Source organism: Artemia sp. Qi Xiang Cuo, chromosome 19, assembly GCF_049724085.1.
Source record: "Artemia sp. Qi Xiang Cuo chromosome 19, ASM4972408v1, whole genome shotgun sequence".
In the NCBI taxonomy this organism is placed as follows: Eukaryota; Metazoa; Arthropoda; class Branchiopoda; order Anostraca; family Artemiidae; genus Artemia; species Artemia sp. Qi Xiang Cuo.
Window position 1 is genome coordinate 12,374,070 of NC_142812.1, and position 23,494 is coordinate 12,397,563.

Below are 23,494 nucleotides of genomic sequence, written 5' to 3' on the forward strand. Positions count from 1 at the left end.
ATTCTTTCAATAAAGTTATTCGGTTAAGTTTTTTTGGAGATTTGATTTTTAAAACATGATTATCTTAAAGAAAGGGTAGTCAAAGAACTAGAAAAATACCAACCCATATGAAACCATATTTCTGTTGTCAGCGTTAATAGCAGGGAAAGAGAATATAGAAGAAGGCCGTATAAAGTTGACTGATAAGCTATACAAGGTCATCGATAGAAGGTTTTGAGGATGAGTATAAGGATATTTGAGGACTTTAATTCCGTCTTTGGAGAACCCTTTTCTGTTAATAGCATTTATCTGTTAGTTATACAATTGCCATAACAAGTAGCTTAGTATCAAGCAACTCTCTTGATACTTGATACTTGATACTTGATTGATGCTATGAATTCTGTTGATTAAAAAGTTGAAAAGTACGGAAGTTTTTTAAAAAAGGTGAGAGCAGAAAATTGTGACTGAAAAGAAAAGTTACCAAACAACAACCACCTACCTCAGTGTTAGGCTAGGTTGCAACTAAAACAAGTAGGGAAACAAGTAACAAAATGATTTTAAAAAGAACGGCACCAAAGCCCCTGGCATTCCACAAAGGAAAAAAAGCCTATGCTATTACGATAAGAGATAAATAGTAGTATACAAAATTAAAAAGGTAAATAAAGATACTCTATAAAAAATTGTTCAAAAAGAAAACCAACATGTGTATATTTTTTTGCCCTTTCTTTGGTATCAAAATTGAAAATCTTTCTTCGTTGTGCTAAGGGATACTACTGCTACTACTACTTACTTCTCATCACAGTACAAACCACCTGAGGCCAACACAGCTTCACACCTCAGCCTCCCCCCAATACCACTCAAAAGTTTATTGTTTACTCCTTCTTATGGGTTCTAGTGCCCTTTAAATCCATTCTTATGATATCCTCCCGTCCTGACTGACGACGATATGCTTTTCGTTTAGAAGTTGGTAAATGGCTAAAAAGTATGACTATTGACCTTTTAGTTATCCATAACCCACAAAATATGTTCCCCCCGGCCCCCTCGATCCGCCAGTATTCCCATTCTTTTTTTACTCTTTGAGAAAATAGAGTCTAAATTCTATCAAGCACAGTAACGAATCGAGCAATATAAAATAGCTCGCTTTGTGAGGTTTTTAAGTACTTTATTTTCTGATATCAGGCTTCGGATTTGTTGGTTCTATAGGGAATTTCTCGTTGATTTTCAACAAGAGCTTCCCCTGGCGAGTAGAAAAAAAGACTTATTTACTAAGATGTTTTGGTAGGTTTACGCCATAAGATAGAAATCAAATAAAAAGAAGAAATATAGCATTACATAGAAATAAGTTATGAATTTTCGTCATTGTTTCGTTCCTTTTAAATTCAATTCAATTCCGTTTTTTGATTATGCCACACGAGAATGGAAAGGAACAGTATTTTTTGCACAGTTTATTCTTTTATATACGGTCGTTCAAAGGAGTGACTTAAAGTATTCTTAGAGAATCCTAGCATGTCTTCCTCACTCATTCGAAACACTTGTGTTTCTGCACCATGCTTAACCACTGTCAATACCATGCCTTCTCGAATTTTATCCTCAGTTCGAATACCTATCTTCCCATTTTTTGAAAACTTTGTCTACTATGAACAATCACCCGGTGTCTAGGCTACTCTGCATTTTACATCGTCACTGCATCCGCCATTATAACTTATAATACTGCCCAGGTAAATGAAGCTATCCACTTCGATGATCTTCTTAATATTTAGCATCATTTTTTCATCCCATCATGTGCCTAATTTGAAAAAACACAGAATATCTTCTTTTGTGTCTGCATTTTAAAGTCATCCATCGCCACTGGCCTTGCCAGGGCTCCTAGTATCTTCATCTTACCACTAAGACATATTTTGTTATTCATCCTTACTTTTTCAACTACGAAAAAAATATTCTTTGCCTTAACTAATCTACCTCTCTTAACTTCACTGTATCCACCGTCCTAACTAATTATGCTACCTAGGTAAATGAGGTTGTTCACTTGGCTGATCTTTTTGCCGTCTAACATCACCTATTTATCTCGGTATATCTCTAATTTAAGTGACTTTATCTTCCTAACATTTAATATATAAACCTATTCTTGCACCCCGAACCTTCAATAGCTCCAAAGATTCACAAAAAAAAACTTTAAAAAAATTGGCTAACTTATGCGGAACTCTCAAATCATCTGCATAATTTAGGTCTAGGAGGATCGCCTTCCTTGATAACTTGTTCTTCCATAGTTTTGTTTCTGTCCGAAGCCACAGCTAGCCTCGCTTCCTAACTTAACCGCAGCAATACCTTCCCCATCAGTTTAGCGTACTTATCTGATTTCCATACAAGCATAGAATTGTCACTGAAGCTTTTCTATAATATTAATCAAATACCCATGAATAATGTATAAAATTAAATTAAAGAAAAAATTTTCAACTGAAAGTAAGGAGTAACATTAAAACTTAAAACGAAAAGAAATTATTACGTATGTCAGGGGGTTCGGCCCCTAGTCAATACCTCGCTCTTTACGCTAAAGTTCGAATTTTATTCTGATTCTTTAAGAATGACCCCTGAGTCACAAAGGCCGTCTAATTAGAATAAATAGCTCTTTTGAAAGTACTAAAAAAAATTGGTGTAAAGAACAAGGTATTGACTAGGGAGCGAACCCCCTCATATACGTAATAATTCCTGTTTGTTTTAAGTTTTAATGTTGCTCCTTACTTTCAGTTGAAAAAACACGTTTTTTCATTTAATCTCCGATCGTTTTTTAAATAATATTGGTAAATCAGGCACCCCTGATAATTTCCTTCATAGAAAATTCCCTTCTCCCATGAGAACTTCTTCCATGGAAAGAGCCTCCCACGCAACCCCCTCCCTATAATCCCCCCTACCAAAAAAAATCCCCTCTGAAAACGTCTGTATTTTTCCCAATAACCAATACTATATGTAAACAGTGGGCAAAGTTCATAACTTGCATCCCTTCTTCTCCTGGGGATTGCTGGGGATTAAGTCATCCTAAAATACTTAGTTATTAGATTTTTCGACTATGCTGAACAAAATTTTGATCGGGTGAGTTTGGGAAAAAAATAAGCATGGGAGTTGCCCTCCAATTTTTTTGTCACTTAAAAAGAGCACTAGAACTTTTAATTTTCTTTTGAATGAGCCCTCTTCCGATATTCTAGGACCACTAGGTCGATACGATCACTCCTCAAAAAAAAAAAAATGAACACGCATCCCTGATCTTTCTTCCGCCAAAAGATACAAAATCCCGCATTTTTACAGATAGGAGCTTGAAACTTTTAAAGTAAAGTTTTTTGATACGCTGAATCTGATGGTGTGCTTTTCATTAAGATTCTACGACTTTTAGTGGGTGTTTTCCCATTTTTTTGAAAATAAGGCAAATTTTCTCAGGCTCTATAACTTTTGATGGGTAAGACTAAGCTTGATGAAACTTATATATTTGAAATTAGCATAATAATCCAATTCCTTTGATGTGTATTTGGTATTCAAATTCCGTTGTTTAGAGTTTCGGTTACTATTGAGCCGGGTCGCTCCTTACTTACAGTTGATAATTTCTTACAGTTCGTTACGACGAACTGTTTGAATCAAGACTCCACTTGCTAGATATTTTCTCTACCCATCCTCACCTCTTTGTCTCCTCGTCTTTTCATTATTCTTCTTTTTTTCTTTTCCTTTTCTTGTTTTTTTGCTTTCTTTTTGTTCTTCCATCTTTTTTTCTTTTTTTGTTTCATTTATAGTTTAATAGGCTTCGTTAACAGGGTATCCATTAACTTGCAAACCCAGTCCGTATACAGAAACCTCAAAATCTCCTAAAATTAAAATCACTCAAATAACCTGCATAATTCTTCAAATTTTGGTTGATTTAGTTTTATAGTGTATATTTAATCATACGAATATCAATAACGAAATAATCAAAAAATTGTCTATTAAAAGACAATACAATCCTGGCAATAAAAGGCAAGATAAAAATTTCTTTTTGACAATTCATTTTATAATATACATAATATTCATTTTATAATATTTCATATTATAATATACAAAATTATAAAACATAGCTGAGCAGCAAGAATAAGAAACAGAAAGATAAACAAGTGAAATTGAAAATTGTAGAAGAAAGAAATACTAACGGAAAAAGAAAATCAAAGAAACTAAAATAATGCCTTTACTACGAGCATTTTACAGTATACTAAACTGTGATATTCTATAGTATACTAAGCTATGATATTCTATTGTATAGTATGCTATGATAATATTTTAATAAGGCTCTAAAGTTAAAAAAAAAATCTTTGAACAGCTTTATATAATAATATCCTCAGAAACATGATTGGCAAATAATTTTGTTATAGTAACAATAATTGTTACTATAACACATTTGCCGAATTGTTTAAGGCTATGTATCTAGTCTCAATAATAAAAAAAAAGAACTAAGTTTATTATATTTTCAGTCCACTGTCCCGCTGGAACATTTGCCCTTGCTGGAGCAAAAGAATGCACTCCTTGCCCTATTGGAGAATTCCAGGATGAAGAAATGAAAGGGTCATGTAAAATATGTCCAGCTGGAACTTTTACAAAGTCTTTTGGGTCAAAATCTCTAGACGATTGTATTCAAGTATGTGGGTTCGGAACTTATTCACCAACGGGTCTAGTTCCATGCATTGAATGTCCTAGAAATACTTATTCTGGAGAACCTCCTAGGGAAGGATTTAAAGAATGTACGACATGCCCTGGAAATATGTTTACATATCAACCAGGTGCATTCTCGCCAGACCAATGTAGAGGTAAGACCTTTCATTTAAAGTTTAAAAAAATAGGAAAATATAAAAAGCTAATGAAAGAAAGCGAATAAAGACTACTTCAATGTTTGCATAATTAATTATTATTGGATATATTAAATTAATTTATACTAAATATTATATAATAAATAATATATATGTATATACCTATATAAAGATATATCAAATAATATGTAATAAAAAAAATATTGGAAGTAATAAATTAATTAATCATTGGACAATTACAGTGAGTACAGTAAGCATAAATAATTAATTGTTTGTTGATTCAGTGGGGTAAACACATAGCAGCTCAAGGTTATATTACCGAGTAAACCAGTAGAGACTGGAGACCAAGGGGTCCTCAAACTTACCGAGGGGTAAGTTATTTTTGGTACCAAAGATACCAAGGACCAAGGGGTTCTCTTAATTTATCTAATGCAATAGATTTTTCGAGAAAAGAGTAAATGTTCAATGGAAATAAATTGTAATCTGAATTTACAGTGAAAAAAGAGGGTGAAATTTCGGCCTCTTACTCAAAATCCATTAGTAGAGATACAGGTCGCGAAAACGATATAATCTGAATTCAATAAAAGTTTGGAGCCTTTTATACGGTTACATTGATAAGTGATCCTTGATCTAATGATATTTCAAATTTCGTTGGCTTAGGTGTCCCACAAGGTCAAGATGATGTCTATTTATACAGCTCTTATAAGAATTCCAACAGGCCAGTAAAGACTGGATACCAAGTGCCCATATATATAGTATAGATTACTTACAAGAGTGGAAACTGGCACTAGTATCGAAAAAAAATAGCACCAATGTCATCTAGCATTTTGACAGACCTATTATTTTATATTATACCTATAGAAATCCAATTTTCAGAAATTTTTAGAAAGACCCTAAACCCTTCATAAAATGATATCAGTCCTGCTGTGATATCATTTTTTGAGGGGTTTTAAGCTCTTTTAAAAGTTAGGGAGATTTTGCGATCATATGGTATGATATTTACTAACAATAGAAGCCTTTATGGGCCATGATTAACACAAAAATGTGAGATACCGTAAAGGGAGGGAGAGTTATCGTGCCATGGAGGACCAGGGGTCAGAAGGCCATAAGTTTTAGAATAAGGGCAACTGAGGAGAAAACTGTCGCTAGTATTGATATGAGAAATTACCAATGCCATCTAGCGTTTGGTGACTACGTTTGACCCAAAAATTCTGTGAACTTGTCTCTTTAGGAACTTTAAAATTAAGGGAGGATAGAGGAGGCAGAGTTCCGTCGCCAGTAGGTCTACCGTCTTAAAGTCAACTAACCCACCAGGATTTTCCTAAGCTAACCTAGGTCTACTTTGTTGAGACTGTATATTGAGTAATTATTGAAGAAAATGCGGATTAATTAATGTCAGAGTTTTGACAGCTCTCTGTTTCTCTTCAAAAAGGAGCCTTTGAAGTTATTCTTTCAGACGCATATGTAAGTTATCAATCGGCATTATCTGTCCTACTTCTACCGTCCCTTTACGAACTTTGTCTGGGTTTGATCTGCAAATTTGGCCTATTTCTTCTTAGCAGTGAAAAATACAGAGATTCCACCACCAATTACTAGGCGTTTAGTGCCCCTCCCTGAATATTTGGGACTATAAAATAATTATTATGAAAACAAAAGAAAAAAAGGTAGAATATGCAAAAATCATAGAAAAATGTCTGATGCCCCATTGTTGACAGCCTGCCAATAGATTTTGACCATATAATGAAAGTGTAAGAGCCTAACTATTCATAACATCATCAGTTTTTCAAATATCGATCGAAAAATTAGTTTTTTATGGTGATCCTAATTATGTATTTGTTTGTTAGTAATTAGTGCTGCTATTAGCACCCAAGAAGGTTCGTATAAATAAAGAAAAGACAAGGAAAACAACTTAATAAGGGGCAAGTTCGCTAAAAATATGCCGTCAACCTTTGCTTGCATTGCCAGAGTACCCATGAGCTGATATATTATTATTATTATTATTATTTATTTCTAACCCACACTGTACAGAGGTACAATACGTGGAGTATCACAAAGAAAAAAACACAAAATGCAACACAAATCAATATAGAAATCAAAGATTACCAGTTACAGTGTAACACATAATAATTTAAAAGAAACTAAAACAAAAAAGAAATAACATGAAAGGAGGGGGAAAGAGGGAGACAGAAAAAAATGACAACTTGCAGAGTCTAATAAGCAGTAATATGCAGAAATATGGACACAAGCTGTCATTATTGTTATCATTATTTGATTTTTACTCACTCTTTACAATGCCAAAAGATGTAGAATGACCTAAAAGAGAAAAACAACTAAACAAATAAAAGAAAAATAACTTACGACTGAAAAAACCTGATAAGGTGATGGTGCAGAGAAAAACGGATACAAGCAGTATTTGAAAGTTTTCTGTGTAGTGCATCCAGTTTTTCAGTAATATTTTTCAGTATTTTCAGTAATATAATTTTCAGTAACAAGAAATTTAATAATAATTACCCGGTCTTTGGTCTATGGTGGAAGAAACAGCAAAAATCTACAAAATCTGAAGCCACTACAATTAGAAATGTTTCCCCTGAACGGAATGCTGGGAATTTTTGTACTTGTATTTCGTAAATGAAGCTATCCACTTGGAGTTTCTCGCTATCTAACTTCACCACTACACCCTCATTTGTTCCAGATCTAAGCGACTTATTCTTCTTACACAGATACACAAATCTTTTTTTTTTCTCAGAACCTGAGATCAGATACTTGTGACTACAATAATCCTGTAAATTGTATTTTTAATCGGATATGTGAATAATATCTAAAGAATCATGCAGGTGGCAACGATTTTTTGCATTTAGGAGTTTGGTGTCAAATTTTGAAGGGTCTGACTTACTTTTAGTTCATCTAATGCGATATTTTTTCGGGAAAAGAGTATTATATTCTATGGAAATGAACCTAGAATCTGAACATCCAGTGAAAAGGGAAGTCCAATTTTTGCCCCTTATTCAAGGTTTATTATTAGAGATACAGCTTGACAACACGATTTAATCTCAGTTAAATAAAAGGGCCTCAATTTGTATAAGCCGTCCTGGCTAAGTGAACGTGCGCTGGGTTGAGAATTCTTTGTCCAAGGGGCACGGGTTCGATCCCTGATGTGGCCAGTTATTTGGGTTTGGGACGCGGGTTATTTGTGTGACTCTGTAAGCTTAGCCAGAGTTGACCCAGCTCTGAATAGGTACCTCGAGAAATCTGGGGAAGGTAAGCAGGAAGGGTGTGCGAAACACAGGATGGCTGCCCCCCAGCCCCCCCCCCCCATTGCACTTTCTGGCTGAAGGGCCACGAAACGGAGATCAGCACGGCCGGTTTGGACCTTAAGGGTCTAGTGCCGTCATACTTACCAACAATTTGTATAGACTGTGTTCGATAAAACAAAACCAAAGAATTTCATTAGTCTCGGTGTCCCACAACTCCTGATGAGGTCTATTTCTTCGACACTTATCAGAAGAAGGCCTGGAGCCCACTCATCTTCTATTTGATAGGTATTAACTTGTATTTAATTTTTTTTCATCTTTTTCAACGTACAAAAAAAAAAAAAATCAACGACGACCTGTAAATGGAAATCCTAAAGGCAGGGAAACAGAGAGTTTACTTGTAAAAAATGTAGTGACTCATAAATGTATATTCTTTCTACTGGCTTAAATGTCACATCAAAGAACCAGTTAAGTTTTTCCTTCTTTTAAAAGCTAAAAATTTAACATATCAATAACAGTTTAAAAGGTGCGCTTGGGCTTCTCGTTGTTACACACGCTCAAGGAAGAAATAAGATTGGTTTACAAAAATTCAGCAAGAAAATGTTAATCAATTTGTTCTTCATTGCTGATTATTTATCAGTTAGTTGATTTTATTTTAAATAAAATTTCTTGCTCTTCCAAGAAATAGTGTTTTTTTCTGATTCTAAAATATATTTCATTCTTTCCCCCCCCTCAGATTGTCATTCTATACCTAGAAGCGCAAGTGTCCCCATAGATTCTTAAACTTACCTTTTTTTCATTAAAAATAGCATAAGAAACAAAACTGTCTCCCCTAGATTGATAAAAACAGACTTTCTTTATTTTTGTTCTATTTAACAAATAAAAATCCTGCATTGTGTAGATACTTAGATAAATATGATTGACTTACAAAAAATACGTGACGAAAACAAACCAATGAAATTAAGTCAAAAACCTAAAACAGAAGCATAGGACAATAATCTCTCTTTTTCTCTTCTTGTGCCTGTATACTCTGAGCTGCTTCATTTTTTTTTTTTTTTTTTTTTTTTAGCAAAATGTCCTTCCGGTCAATACAGTGACACAGGGTTAGCACCATGTGCTAAATGCCCACTGCACTACTATCAGCCAGTTGTTGGCATGACCTCGTGCTTTGAGTGCCCCAGTGGAACAATGACAATTAACACCGGCACTGCCACCGGAAACGAATGCTTACCAGTACAGTGCAATGATGAGCTTTGTGACAATTTTGGGGTCTGTCAAGCTAAAGGTAGGTTTTAAACTGATATACCTTACTTTGAGTGAATACACATTTAGCTGGAATTTTCTGCTACACCTTCAGCTTGATCAGAAATTTTGTCCAGGGTATTCCGACAAAAATCAAGCTAGAATAATTTACATTCAAATATTATAATTTCTTGGCAGTTGGCAGTTTTTGTAAAGATTCTGCGGAGGAAGGTTCCCTCGCCAGTATCTTACCCACTTTTTTGGCAGATTCACTGCATTTTCATCTTGTTGGTTTTATATATAAATTAAATATCTCTGATAATTAATTAAATATTAAAATTATATTTATATATTCTGAATTAAGCGTATCAAATTAAATAATATTTAATATTTAAATATCTGTACTACAATTTTTTTCAAATTAAAGTTAATTTAAAAGGTTAAATAATAGGTTAAATTATATTTAATTATCATATAATTTACTTAAAAATGGAATCTACAGCACCGCACATACAGGCATGGTGGCCTTTAGCCCTAAACCTTCCTCCAAAAATATTAAGATTTCCTCCTTAAATTTCAATTGAAATCTTGAAAACTGTCCCTGAAATCTTGGGAAAACCATTTAACTTCTCCGTTTTTTTTGCCGGAGATAGAAATATTTAGATTTAATGAACTTACATCGTTATAAATTGTAAATTTTGTTAAATTTGTTAAATTTTGTCACAGCTAATTTTCACATTGCCAGTAAAGCTGGGTGGGCAGCGACAGTTTGCACGGTGCGCTGCAGGGAAGCACTCAGCTCTGGGTCCACATTAATTTATATAATCCACATTAATACACGTATATATATATATATATATATATATATATATATATATATATATATATATATATATATATATATATATATTTAAAACGAACCCAAAATTCAGGTTTACGAGAACTTTGCAAAATAGCCCTTTCTTCAAGGTCTTCCATGAAGATATCAGCCTGTATTGGAGAAAGGGGGGCACCCATGGAGAGGCCATATTTCTGTCTATAAAAAATAACTCTATAATGGAAGTAAAAAGAAGTTCTGTTACAAAGGGCTGTAAGCGATAGAAGTGTCTGATTCGAAAGAGTAGATTTTTCTGATATAGATGTGTTAGAATTAGGTTTTTGCTCCAAAAACATTTCGGCCTTTTGAGGATCACATTTGGTATACATTGAATCTGCATCAAAACTGCCAATTCTTGTATTTGGTTTAACCGAAACTTGCTTTATCTTGGAAACAAAATCAGCGGAATTTTTAATATAGGATTTTTGAGTTTGAATTAGTGGGTGAAATATCACTGATAAGAATTTTCCTATTTTTGCTGTAGGAGAATTAAAAGAAGAAACAATGGGTCGAAGTGGATTACCGGGCTTATGAACTTTAGGAAGACCATAAAAGCGAGGGGACGTGGATCCACGGGTGTAAAACCTTTTGTACAGCTGATCTGTAATTTCACCTTTTCCTTTTAGATAAGAAAGCTCTTTTCGGACATCCTGTACAAATTTTTCTGGTATTTCGGAAGAACTGATCAGCGACTAACGGATAGATTAAATCAGCACTCTAGTTCAATTAATAATACACTTAAAAAGCGGAAAAAACCAGAACATTTTTACTCTGCCCTTGCAGAGCACATTTTTGAAAAACCAGACCATACTATTTTGTTTAATCAAGCTAGTCTTATTTCGCATGACAAAGGTATTGTCTAGCACTACAGAGAAGCTGTTGAAATTTATAAATACCAACATTTAGGTCTAGCTTTAAACAGAGATTCCGGTGATTTAAGAATAAACGAGTCATATTTCGGATTTATCAAAAGAGAAGCCGATACTTTATTAATCCCTGAAATAAACCTTGAACCACTTTCCCATTCATATAATCAAACACGAGAACAACCCCTTAGGTCTCAAAGGGTGTCTGCAAGAAATGCATTAATTAAAATCCGAAATCAAATGACATAGTTCTTCAACTTATTTAATTGCTGGTTCGTTTTGTTTTTTCGAGTGAATGAATTGTGTCCTGTACTTTGTCAGTTGTTCGCTAGTATCCGTCGATGGTAGTTCATATTTTTTCGGATTTTGTGCAAATCGTGGATATTGGCGAATAACTCACTTTTATGGTTGTTAGGTAGTTGGTTTTAATTCTTTTAATTTTTGGCTTTTATTGATCCATCGTCTCGTTTCGCGCTGAAGAAGAGAGGCGTTTGTCCTCTCGAAATATTCGCTTTGTTTTTTCTGTATCTTCATTTGGCCTATAAAAACCCCCATTTTTGCTCGTTTTTTTCTTTATATATATATATATATATATATATATATATATATATATATATATATATATATATATATATATATATATATATATATATATATATATATATAAAATTTAATCTACAGGAACAAAATGTCAAAGCAGCAACGTAGCGAAGTCTTGCTTTCTCATCAAGTAAACGTTTCTTCTGTAAGAAGACTAACCTTATTTAGAGTTAAAAATAGAAGAGTTATAATTTATAATAGTAAAGTTGACAAAACAAATGAAACAAAAAGACAGCCCATGGTCCGTTAAAAAAAAATGACCCACTAACATGAAGCTTGTGCCTCATTTATGGATGAGTTAATATATGGAAGAAATAGCGGGTAGTTTGAAGGTTTAGACCCTTCCTCTTTTTTGGGCTTTAAGCTTACAATGACACTTTCCCTTTCACATGTTTTTTTCTACCCCTTCCCCTTCAAAAAGACTATCATAAAGGAACTACCACTTTTAAAATAAAATCCCTATAAGAATTAAATTAGTTGAAAAGATTTGTCCTTTTTTCTTCTTCCTGATATGTTCAGTTAGTTTGTTGTTTCTGTTTGTTTTAACTAATATTAGTTAATGTCCTGTCCTAGCCAAGTATATTTTTTGTGCTTTCCTGGCAGGAATGTTATGTAAGTTATATATTTTGTTTCTAAGTAAAGATAAATGAAACTGAAAACTGAACTGAAACTGAAATAGGTGAACATATTTATTGATAAAAGTGGGACATAAGATTGTTGAAAAAGCAAGAGTCAGAAATGAAAACTGGGACAAAGGGCCAAAAATATAATGAATGTAAAAATAAGTGTTATACTGCTGCTATTACTACTAATGTTACAACTACTAACTCACTGGAGCATCAAGTGACTTGAGGTCAACACAACTGCTCACGTTCAGCCTCCATCCCTCCCTTCTCCTCTCCTCTCCTCCATCCTCCATCCCTCTCCTCCATCTTCCATCCCTCCCCTCCATCCTCCATCCCTCCCTCTTCCTCTCCTCTCCTCCATCCTCCTCTCCTCTCCTCCATCCTCCTCTCCTCTCCTCCATCCTCCATCCCTCCCCTCCATCCTCCTCTCCTCTCCTCCATCCTCCTCTACTCTCCTCCATCCTCCTCTCCTCTCCTCCATCCTCCTCTCCTCTCCTCCATCCTCCATCCCTCCCCTCCATCCTCCATCCCTCCCTCCTCCTCTCCTCTCCTCCATCCTCCTCTCCTCTCCTCCATCCTCCTCTCCTCCATCCCTCCCCTCCATTCCTTCTCTTATTCAAAGTGCTCCTCTTTAAACACTGCCAAGAAGTTCCAATTTCATATAGATCCTCCCTTACGACCTTCTCCCAATTCATTTGGAGACGACCTGCTTTTAGTTTTGCCCTTGATCATCGGCCAAAAAGGACACTCTTTAGCAATCTGTCATCCTTCATCAACTGAACGTGTCCAAGCCATCTCAGCCTTTCTCTCTGCATTGTACATTAATAATGTATTTCATGGTTGTAGTTACTACGTCATGTCCTAAATAATAGGCCTTGTAAAACTTTATTATTTTCAAGGTTACAATAATTGCTTTCTTATAGGACATGAAGCTAGATGTCTCTGCCCAGCTGGCTTTGCAGGCAAGCTCTGCGAGACTGACATTGACGAATGCGCATCGAATCCTTGCTACAACGGTGCCACCTGTATTGATGAACCCCAAGGGTACATATGTAATTGTCCACCAGGATATTCAGGTCTTCAGTGTCAGGAAGAAGAGTCCAGCTGTATAAATAACACATGCTCCCCACAGTCCATGTGTAAAAATGAGCCTGGATTTGAGAACTATAGCTGCTTGTGCAGATCTGGCTTTACTGGGGAGAATTGCAGCGTAACTGTCAATCCTTGCACTGAGAATGGCAATCCATGTGCCAATGAAGCTTCCTGTGTGCCCTTGCAGCAGGTAGCCTTTCTTATATTTTGCTTATATTCTCGAAATTTTCTTAAAACAAACAGAGAGAAAAATCTCAATGAAAAAAAAAACAAAAGTTCGGCCAGTGAAAACAATGCAAAAATCTGGCCAGTTCGGCTTAAGATCTTTCATTCGAAATTTTCCTGTACATTTCTTTGTAGCAAGAATACTATCAGCAGGCAAGGCCGTATCCAGGAGGGTGTGGCTAGGGGGATTGACCCCCCCCTCCTGAAATATCTGTACGACTCGTAAAAACGTAACAAAAATGAATATAGAAAAAAAATTGTTTTTGAGGGTTTTCTGTGTAACCCCCCACCCCCCGAAAAAAATCTTTTTGTAAAACCCTTCCCGAAAAAAAAATCCTGGATACGGCTTTGTCAGTAGGAATAGTTTTTGTGCTTTCCTTATATATTATATTTGTGCGTTACTTTGTTATATTTTCTTTACGCTTTCCCTTGCAGCAGGTATACTTTTGAATTTTTATAACCAGAATTCGACTTGCCATTGGTCAAACAATAAACTGTACAACCGTCTCCTTTGTCTATATGCCTACTTGATTGACAATCTGGATTCTCAAATTTAGAATCGGATCGGGAAATTTCTACTTGCAATCCGGCAATGAAATTCTCCTTTGAATTGTGAAACTCACAACTCTATTTCAGTCAAGGATTATGTATTTTGAATTTTCAAATTGTGGCGCAAATTCAAAAGCTAACAAGATTTATGCATTTTGGGCTGCTTCAGAAAATAGAACTCACTTTTTTCTAAGAAATTGTTCAGCTAGTTTTTTCTAATTTTATCTTTGATCTCATTTTTTTTTATAGGCTACAAGAATATCTGAGTTCTCATATTTTTTCCCCATATTTTTGTGTGTGTGTGTGTGGGGGGGGGTCAAGTAGGAACAATCAGATAAGAACAATCAAACCATGTTTGACACTGTTTGTTGGCATTTTTGGAGAATATATATATATATATATATATATATATATATATATATATATATATATATATATATATAAACTTTCCCTCCTGGTTATATTCCTGTGTGCTGTTATGATCAAATGTTATTTTTTGTTAGTTGCCAATATGATTTAGTGCATATTAAATACTTAAGTACATTGCTTAGATCCTTTGAACCAATCAAAAAGGAGGTTAGTACCCTCTCCGTCCTCTATATACGTACACGATGGGATGATCATTTACTTTTTTTTGGGGGGGGCTATTAATGTAATGTATATTAAATACCGCAGTACATTGCTTAGATCCTTTGGACCACTAACTAGGCAGAAGAATACCCGACCCATCCCTTATATCCCTCTTTGTCGTCATGATCCAATGCATTTTTTTGGGGGGGGGGTCAATTTGACTAAATGAACTTTACACATTGCAGTGTCTTTGAACCAATTCCAAGGTAGAAGAATGTCTCCCTTCTGTAGGGATGATCGAAAATCAAATCTAGGATAGGGGCAATTTGACAAAATAAATACTATCAAACAGTTCGTGGTAACGAACTGTAAGTAAGGAGTGACCCGGCTCAATTGTAACCGAAACTCTAGAAAACGGGTTTTGGATACCATTAGATACATCAAAAGAATCAGATTTTAATGCTGATTTCAAATATATAAGTTTCATCAAGTTTAGTCCTACCCAACAAAAGTTACGTTCCTGAGAAAATTTGACAGATTTTCGAAAAAAAGGGAGAAACACCCCCTAAAAGTTAAAGAACATTAATGAAAATCACACCATCATATTCAGCGTATCAGAGAACCCTACTGTAGAGGTTTTAAGTTCCTATCTTCAAATGTGGAATTTCGCAGTTTTTGTCAAAAGAAAGATCACGGATGCGTGTTTATTTTTTTTGTTTTTGTTTTTTTTTGTTTTTCCAGGGGTGATCGTATCGACCCAGTGGTCCTAGAATATCGTGGGAGGGCTTATTGGAACGGAAATAAAAAGTTTTAGTGCCCTTTTTAAGTGACCAAAATAACGGAGGGCAACTAGGCCCCCTCCCACGCTCATTTTTTCCCTAAAGTCACCCGATCAAAATTTTGAGATAGCCATTTTGTTTAGCATGGTCGAAAATATGATGTCCTTTAGGATGACTTAATCCCCCGAAGTCCCTGGGGAAGGGCTGAAAGTTATGAACTTTACCCAATGTTAGCATATTGTATTGGCTATTGGGAAGTATACAGACGTTTTCAGGGGGATTTTTTCTGGTAGGGGGAGGGGGTGGGTAGGTGGGGGGTTTTGTGGAAGGATCTTTCCATGGATGAAGTTTTCATGGGAGAAGAGACATTGTTATGAAGGGGGCGCCGGATTTCCCAGCATTATTTAAAAAAAAGATCAGAAATTAAATATAAAAAACCAGTTTTTCAACTGAAAGTAAGGAGCGACATCAAAACTTAAAATGAAAAGAAAATATTACATATATGAATGAGTTGACTCCCTAGTCAATACTTCACTCTTTAAGCCAAAGATTTTTTAGTACTTTCATAAGAGCTATTTATTCTAAATAACGGCCTTTGTGATTATGGGGTCGTTTTTAAAGAATCAGAACAAAATTGGAACTTTAGCTTAAAGAGTGAGGTATTGACTAGGTGGCGAAACTCCTAATATACGTATTAAAAATAGATGAATATAGAAGTTCGTTACGTAAGTTAATTCGTAAGTTACGTATATTTATTACTAATGAAAACGTTCGTAAATAAAATTAAACAAGTTTCGAGAATTTCATTTAACCAAATAAAAGTAAGATTAATATGCAAATTTTGTTTTAATTATTCATGTACGGTGAGCCAAAACGAAAACCTGCATTAATTCAAAAACATTCAAAAATTAAATAAAAAAAACAAGTTTTTTTTAACTGAAAGTAAGGAACGACGTTAAAACTTAAAACGAACAGAAATTATTCCGTATATGAAAGGGGCTGTCCTCTCCTCAACGCCTCACTCTTTACGCTAAAGTTTGACTTTCTCACAACTCTATTTTTTTTAACAATAAAAAACTTTAGCGTAAAGAGCGAGGAGTTGAGGAGGGGACAGCCCCTTTCATATACGGAATAATTTCTGTTCGTTTTAAGTTTAACGTCGTTTCTTACTTTGAATTAAAAAAAACTTTTTTTTTTTTAATATATACTTAGGCCTAAGCCCATAGTAGAAGTAAGGGTTTAAGTTCACATGTAGCTATCAGGTTATCAAGAATCAGTTGTTGAATTGAAGGATATTTCGACAAGTTATTTACCGTGTCATCGTAACAATGGATGCTTGATAATTAATAGCAAAATGCTTCTTTTATATTACCTTTGTTTATCGCATTGAAAACAAAATAAGAAAGGCATGTAAATGGCGGCTCTTCATTGACACTTACTAAAAAAAAATTACACTAAAATGTAAAAAATGAAACTTTAAATTTCCTAATTAAGGCTATACTTTTAGGGAAGATTTATGTGCGAATGTCAACCAGGCTGGGAAGGTCAATTATGTGAAGAAAACATTGATGATTGTGAAGACAGTCCTTGCGCAATGGGTGGAAACTGCACAGACTTAATCAATGACTTTGCCTGTACATGTCCAAAAGGTTTCACAGGAAAGCGCTGCCACATTAAATTAGACCTCTGTAAACCCAACCCATGTCTGCACGGAATGTGCATTGATGATTTTACGAGACACGTGTGCATTTGTGACCCAGGGTGGATGGGTAAGTCTCAATATCTTATGCATCATGACCCACTAAAATAAAGTAAAAATGAACGCAGAAGCTTATTATACAGTAGTTTACTGATAGTAAAATTGCGGTAATAAATTGGCCCGTCTTACGGCCTAATTCGGCCTTTCTCTTGATGATTTTATGAGACATGTATGCATTTTTGACCCAGGGTGTATGGATCAGTCTCAATATCCTATACATCGTGACACATGGAAATAAAGTAAAAATAAGTGCAGTAGCTTATTATACAGTAGTTTACTGATAGTAAAATTGCGGTAATAAATTGGCCCGTCTTACGGCCTAATTCGGCCTCGCTCTTGATGATTTTGCGAGACATGTATGCATTTTTGACCCAGGGTGGATGGATCAGTCTCAATATCCTATACATCGTGACACATGGAAATAAAGTAAAAATAAGTGCAGTAGCTTATTATACAGTAGTTTACTGATAGTAAAACTGCGGTAATAAGTTGGCCCGTCTTACGGCCTAATTCGGCCTTGCTCTTGATGATTTTATGAGACATGTATGCATTTTTGACCCAGGGTGGATGGATCAGTCTCAATATCCTATACATCGTGACACATTGAAATAAAGTAAAAATAAGTGCAGTAGCTTATTATACAGTAGTTTACTGATAGTAAAATTGCAGTAATAAGTTGGCCCGTCTTACGGCCTAATTCGGCCTTTCTCTTGATGATTTTGCGAGACAAGTATGCATTTTTGACCCAGGGTGGATGGATCAGTCTCAATATCCTATACATCGTGACACATTAAAATAAAGTAAAAATAAGTGCTGTAGCTTATTATACGGTAGTTTACTGATAGTAAAATTGCGGTAATAAATTGGCCCGTCTTATGGCCTAATTCGGCCTTTCTCTTGATGATTTTACTAGACAAGTATGCATTTTCGACCGAGGGTGCATGGATCAGTCTCAATATCCTATACATAGTGACACATTGAAATAAAGTAAAAATGGGTGTTGAAGCTTATTATACGGTAGTTTACTGATAGTAAAATTGCGGTAATAAGTTGGCCCGTCTTACGGCCTAATTCGGCCTTTCTCTTGATGATTTTGCGAGACATGTATGCATTTTTGACCCAGGGTGGATGGATCAGTCTCAATATCCTATCCATCGTGACCCACTAAAATAAAGTAAAAATTGGTGCAGAAGCTTATTATACGGTAGTTTACTGATAGTAAAATTGCGGTGATAAATTGGCCTGTCTTATGGCCTAATTCGGCCTTTCTCTTGATGATTTTATGAGACATGTATGCATTTGTGACATAGGGTGGATGGCTAAGTCTCAACATCCTATACATCGTGATATATTAAAATAAAGTAAAAATGGATGTAGTAGCTTATTATACAGTAGTTTACTGATAGTAAAATTGCGGTGATACACTGGCCTTTCTTGCGGCCTAATTCGGGATTTCTTTTAATGTTTTACGAGATATATGTGCATTTGTGATATAGGGTGGATGGGTAAGTCTCAGTATAATATACATCTTGACATATTAAAATAAAGTAAAAATGCGTGTAGTAACTTATTATACAGTAGTTTACTGATAGTAAATTTGCGTTGATAAATTGGCGTGTCTAGCGGCCTAGTTCGGTCTTTCTTTTGATTATTTTACGAGACTGGTATGAATTTGTGACACAGGGTGGATGGGCAAGTCTCAATATAACATACATCTTGACACATTGAAATAAAGTGAAAACGGGTGTAGTAGCTTATTATACGGTAGTTTACTGATAGTGAAATTGCGGTGATAACATGGCCTGTCTTACGGACTAGTTTGGCCTGTCTTATGATTTTCTGAGAGTTTCTTGGGTACATTTTATACTTATAGGTTAAAAGTAATCCTACAGTAAGTGACCTGACATCAAAATTGTCCTACTGCTCGAAATCTTTTTCGGAGAAAGATGCGATTAAAGATTCTTACCCTTTCTGTTTTGAACATTTTAAAGAGTATCGGAAAATAAAATAAAAGAAGTGAATCTGCATCTTTGCTTGTCAAACTAAGCTGGATTATAAAATGAATTGCTTTTTTCACAAACAACGGAAAATAAAATGTGTGAGGTAGGTTGTGGATAGGAGGAGTCTATGGGTTCAAAGTTTATCAATCATCAAGAATTTCCGATTTAGAATACTAGTTGAATCAAGAATAGAATTTGAATCGGGAAATTAATTTTTTTTTATTTTTGAATCCCTCCCGTTCGCATAGTTGGGTTATGAACTAAAGCTCATAGCCCAACTAACAATAGGCAAGTTATACTGAAATATGGATTGCTCCAGAAAATCGTAAAACCTTATTTTTTCATGCAAGGCATGTATGATTAACAGGTATGGTTCAAAATTTGAAATTCGTTCGAAATAATCAAAGCATTAAGAGTTATCTAGTTGTCCTTAAAACGTCCTCTTTTCAGTTGTATCACTTTCAAAATATTTCTAAAATATATATTTACTGCATACGGTTTCAGGTCCCTCTTGCGATGTTCAGATAAGCGAATGCGAATCGAATCCCTGCGAAAACGACGCTCAGTGTATCGACATAGTCAACGGATTCCAATGTGTCTGCGAAACTGGTTTCACAGGTGAGCGATGTCAGCATACTGTTGATTACTGCGCGTCCAGCCCATGCAGAAATCGCTCAACTTGTATAAACACACTGGAAGGGTTCGTCTGTCAATGCAGACCCGGATTTCTGGGATTACAGTGTGAGACCGATGTTGATGAATGTATAAGTAATCCTTGTGATCCTATTGGAACAGAGAGATGTATTGACGAGGTAAAGTGTCATTTTTACTGTTTTTTAGAGCCACTTTGAAAATTCTTAGGATCACCTCATTTTTTTAAAAAGTATCTTTGCCATCTTTTGAATCTTTGACATCTGATTTGGTGCAGAAAAAAAAGAGACGGGGATGTTATAAAGAAAAGATCAATCTGAAGTGAGAACTTCATGAGAATGGGGTAAATAGGGGTAAACTTGTTGTTGACCATCCATTTTAGTTAGGATGAAAGTAAATAGGTCACTTGATGCCTTTTTTAACGCTCTTTCATAATTCAATATTTGCTTCTGGAAGGAATGACGTTTTGAACCCTTAATAACCCCAAAAGATAAAACAGTCAATAGCAGCCAAGGCTGTTTTTTCTCACTAGCCAGTTTCTTTAGGAACATTTTTTTAAAATTTTGGTTACTATGGGTTGTTTTGAGCCTTTTTAGCCCTTTAAGGGCTCAAGACGTAATTTTTCCCACGAGCGGCTATTAGATTATGAAAGAGAATAAAAAAGGGATTAAGTGATGCATTCACTTTCATCCTAGCCAAATGTTGTTGTCAACTACGAATTTACCCAGTAAGCTCAGGAGAGAATAGGGTTAAGGAGGTTGGGTATTGGCCTTGAAACCGCAGGGTTAAGGTATTGGCCACATGAGGCTTGGAACTGCAATAAACTGTTAGTAGCAGTAGAAAATAAAATGCGGTATTTACGCACAGGCAAGAGATTTGTACAACCTTCAAATGAATGAGTTCGGGCTTGTAATATAGTAATATAATATGTAACATAATAATATAAATATTATGTAATATGTAATATACATCTCTTTTTATTATCTGGTTTTGTACTAAACATTTTTTCTCTTCTTTTCTTTTGGGTTTTACTCTTTTGTTGAAGAAACTACCATGCCTATGTTTTTTAAAAGGCTTATAATTTTAATAAGATTTTGAGTTTTAATACATAAAAATAAGTTAAAAAAGGGGTCGCAAAAATTCAATACAGCACTGACCTAGGAAATTCAATTTTTTCTATAAAATATTAAACAATTCAAGTAGTTTTGCCTTTTTAAGGGGAATTATTCACGTAACAATTAGTGGTAATAATAAATGAAACACTTCTAGTTACCATTGAATACATCCATGGGTGTTACTGAAAATTCAACCTGGGGGGGGGGGATAAGGCCCAAAATAGTTCGGAAGAGTAGGGGAGCTTATTGGACTTCACAAAATTGGATTATTGAACTAAAAAACGCCTTTGAACTCACAACTGTTGCTCAAATACAGATTTTAAAAGTATAAAATTGGCTGTGTTTTTTTCAATATTTATGAAAAACAAAAAAAAATTCTGCTAAAGCATTTTTTTCAACTTGAGATAGCTCGTGGGGGTTTCAGCCCTTTGACTGCTGTCCTTGGGTACATCCCTGCAGGCCTCTCTTTGTATTTTTACTTATTCTTTATAAACGTGTACTTTATAAATAGGCGTGTCTATATAGAAAAATGTCAAACTATTATCGCAAACGTTATTTTACCTATTCTGTTACTAGAAATACAGTATAAGAGCACTTTCTTAATATTTTGTTTAACTTAATTTTTATAAATATGCACTTAAATAGCAAGCCTATTTAAAATAATATATCAAATTGCTATTGCAGGTATCCCTTTCTGTTTGTCATTATTATTGACAAGCTTTATTTAATTTTTACTTCTACTAAGATAAAGCTATATGCATCAGACTTTCTTACAACATTAAAAGCGTACTGATTCGTTCAAAATATTTTCCTCTAAAGCAGATCATACCCTCCAGGTATCTAGATACCCAGCAGGTTATTATTGTACTTTTACATTTGTTTTACGTTTGAATTATTATATTCAAACGTACATATATTTTATCTTTTAGGTAAACAAGTTCAAGTGCGCTTGTCGTCCAGGGTTCACGGGACAGCTTTGTGAAACCAATATTGATGAATGTGATCCAGACCCTTGTCGTAATGGAGGTATTTGTATGGAGCTAGTGAATGACTTCAAGTGTATATGTCCGGATGGATGGACCGGTAAAAGATGCGAGTTTTCCATTGAAGCATGCGTCTCACAACCTTGTATCAACAGCGCGGACTGCCTCAATCTCTTTAACGATTATTTTTGCGTGTAAGTGTGACAGTCTACTTTCTTCCTCTCTCCAATATTCCTCCCTCTTTCATTCCTCTTTTACTTGGTGCCTTCCTCCTTTTAATGTCACTCTGATGCCTCTCTTCCCTTGTCTTATCCTGTTACTTTTTTGTCCTATCGCTTTGATCTAAGGAGCGTGGACTCTTTAACTAATTGCCTAATATTTTACAATAATTTTTCAGTTGAAGCAGTATTTTTCAGTTTCAGTTGAATCAGTTGAAGCAGATGTGAATTAAGGGTTAAAAGAAGTAACTATGCGTCCAATTTGATCAACCAGATAGGCTACATTGATTCCTTGATATTTCAAAAACGATATTTTTAGCAATAAATTAAACCGGATTCTAACCTGTACCGATGATTTAACCAGTTTCACTAAATAAAAGTTTGTACCATTGCTTTTAAATTAAAAAACTTTAATTTTTAGTTTTATTTATAGTTTCAGATGTTTACTGAAAGATAGTAAGCATATAAAGGGTATGTATGTTCAGTCATTTGCCTAACTATTTGTGAAGCATTGATAGTAAATTATAAAATTAAATTAAGTATATTTAGTACATGCTCAAGGGTATTGCATTATATTTCAAATATGTTGAAGTATGTTATATTGCATTATATTCAAATATATTGAAATATTATATTTCAATTATATTTTATATTTCATATATTTCATTATATTTCATATATTTCATATATTTCATTTATATTTCATTATATATTTCATATATATACATTTATATTTCATATATATACATTTATATTTCATATATTTCATATATATTTCATGTATATACATATATATATGTTTCATATTTCATATATATATTTCATATATATATATATATATTTCATATATATATATATATATATATATATATATATATATATATATATATATATATATATATATATATATATATATATATATATATATATCATATACATATATATATATATATATATATATATATATATATATATATATATATATATATATATATATATATATATATATATATATATATATATATATATATATATATATATATATATATATATATATATATATATATATATATATATATATATATATATATATATATATATATATAATATTTCATAAATATACATTTATATTTCATATATTTCATTTTCGGGTCATCATTAAACCCAAAATATTTGATGTCATACCGGACTGCATAAAGCTGATGTATCTCTGAATGAACATTCATTGGATACGTACAGGCTAAATGATGCATCTTGTACATAAATAAATAATATGTATCCAGTGCAAAAGAGAA

General features: G+C 34.1%; 1 protein-coding gene across 1 annotated transcript in view; it reads left to right on the forward strand.

Moving 5' to 3' along the window:
* uif (sushi, von Willebrand factor type A, EGF and pentraxin domain-containing protein uif) overlaps window positions 1–23,494 on the forward strand; it is a 192,887-nt gene that overhangs the window by 126,671 nt on the left and 42,722 nt on the right. The window contains exons 26-31 of the mRNA XM_089105261.1: window positions 4,464–4,796; window positions 9,117–9,332; window positions 13,182–13,540; window positions 16,981–17,242; window positions 19,737–20,044; window positions 21,928–22,175. Of these exons, the coding sequence (XP_088961387.1) occupies window positions 4,464–4,796; window positions 9,117–9,332; window positions 13,182–13,540; window positions 16,981–17,242; window positions 19,737–20,044; window positions 21,928–22,175 (1,726 nt within the window). The remainder of the gene's footprint in view (window positions 1–4,463; window positions 4,797–9,116; window positions 9,333–13,181; window positions 13,541–16,980; window positions 17,243–19,736; window positions 20,045–21,927; window positions 22,176–23,494) is intronic.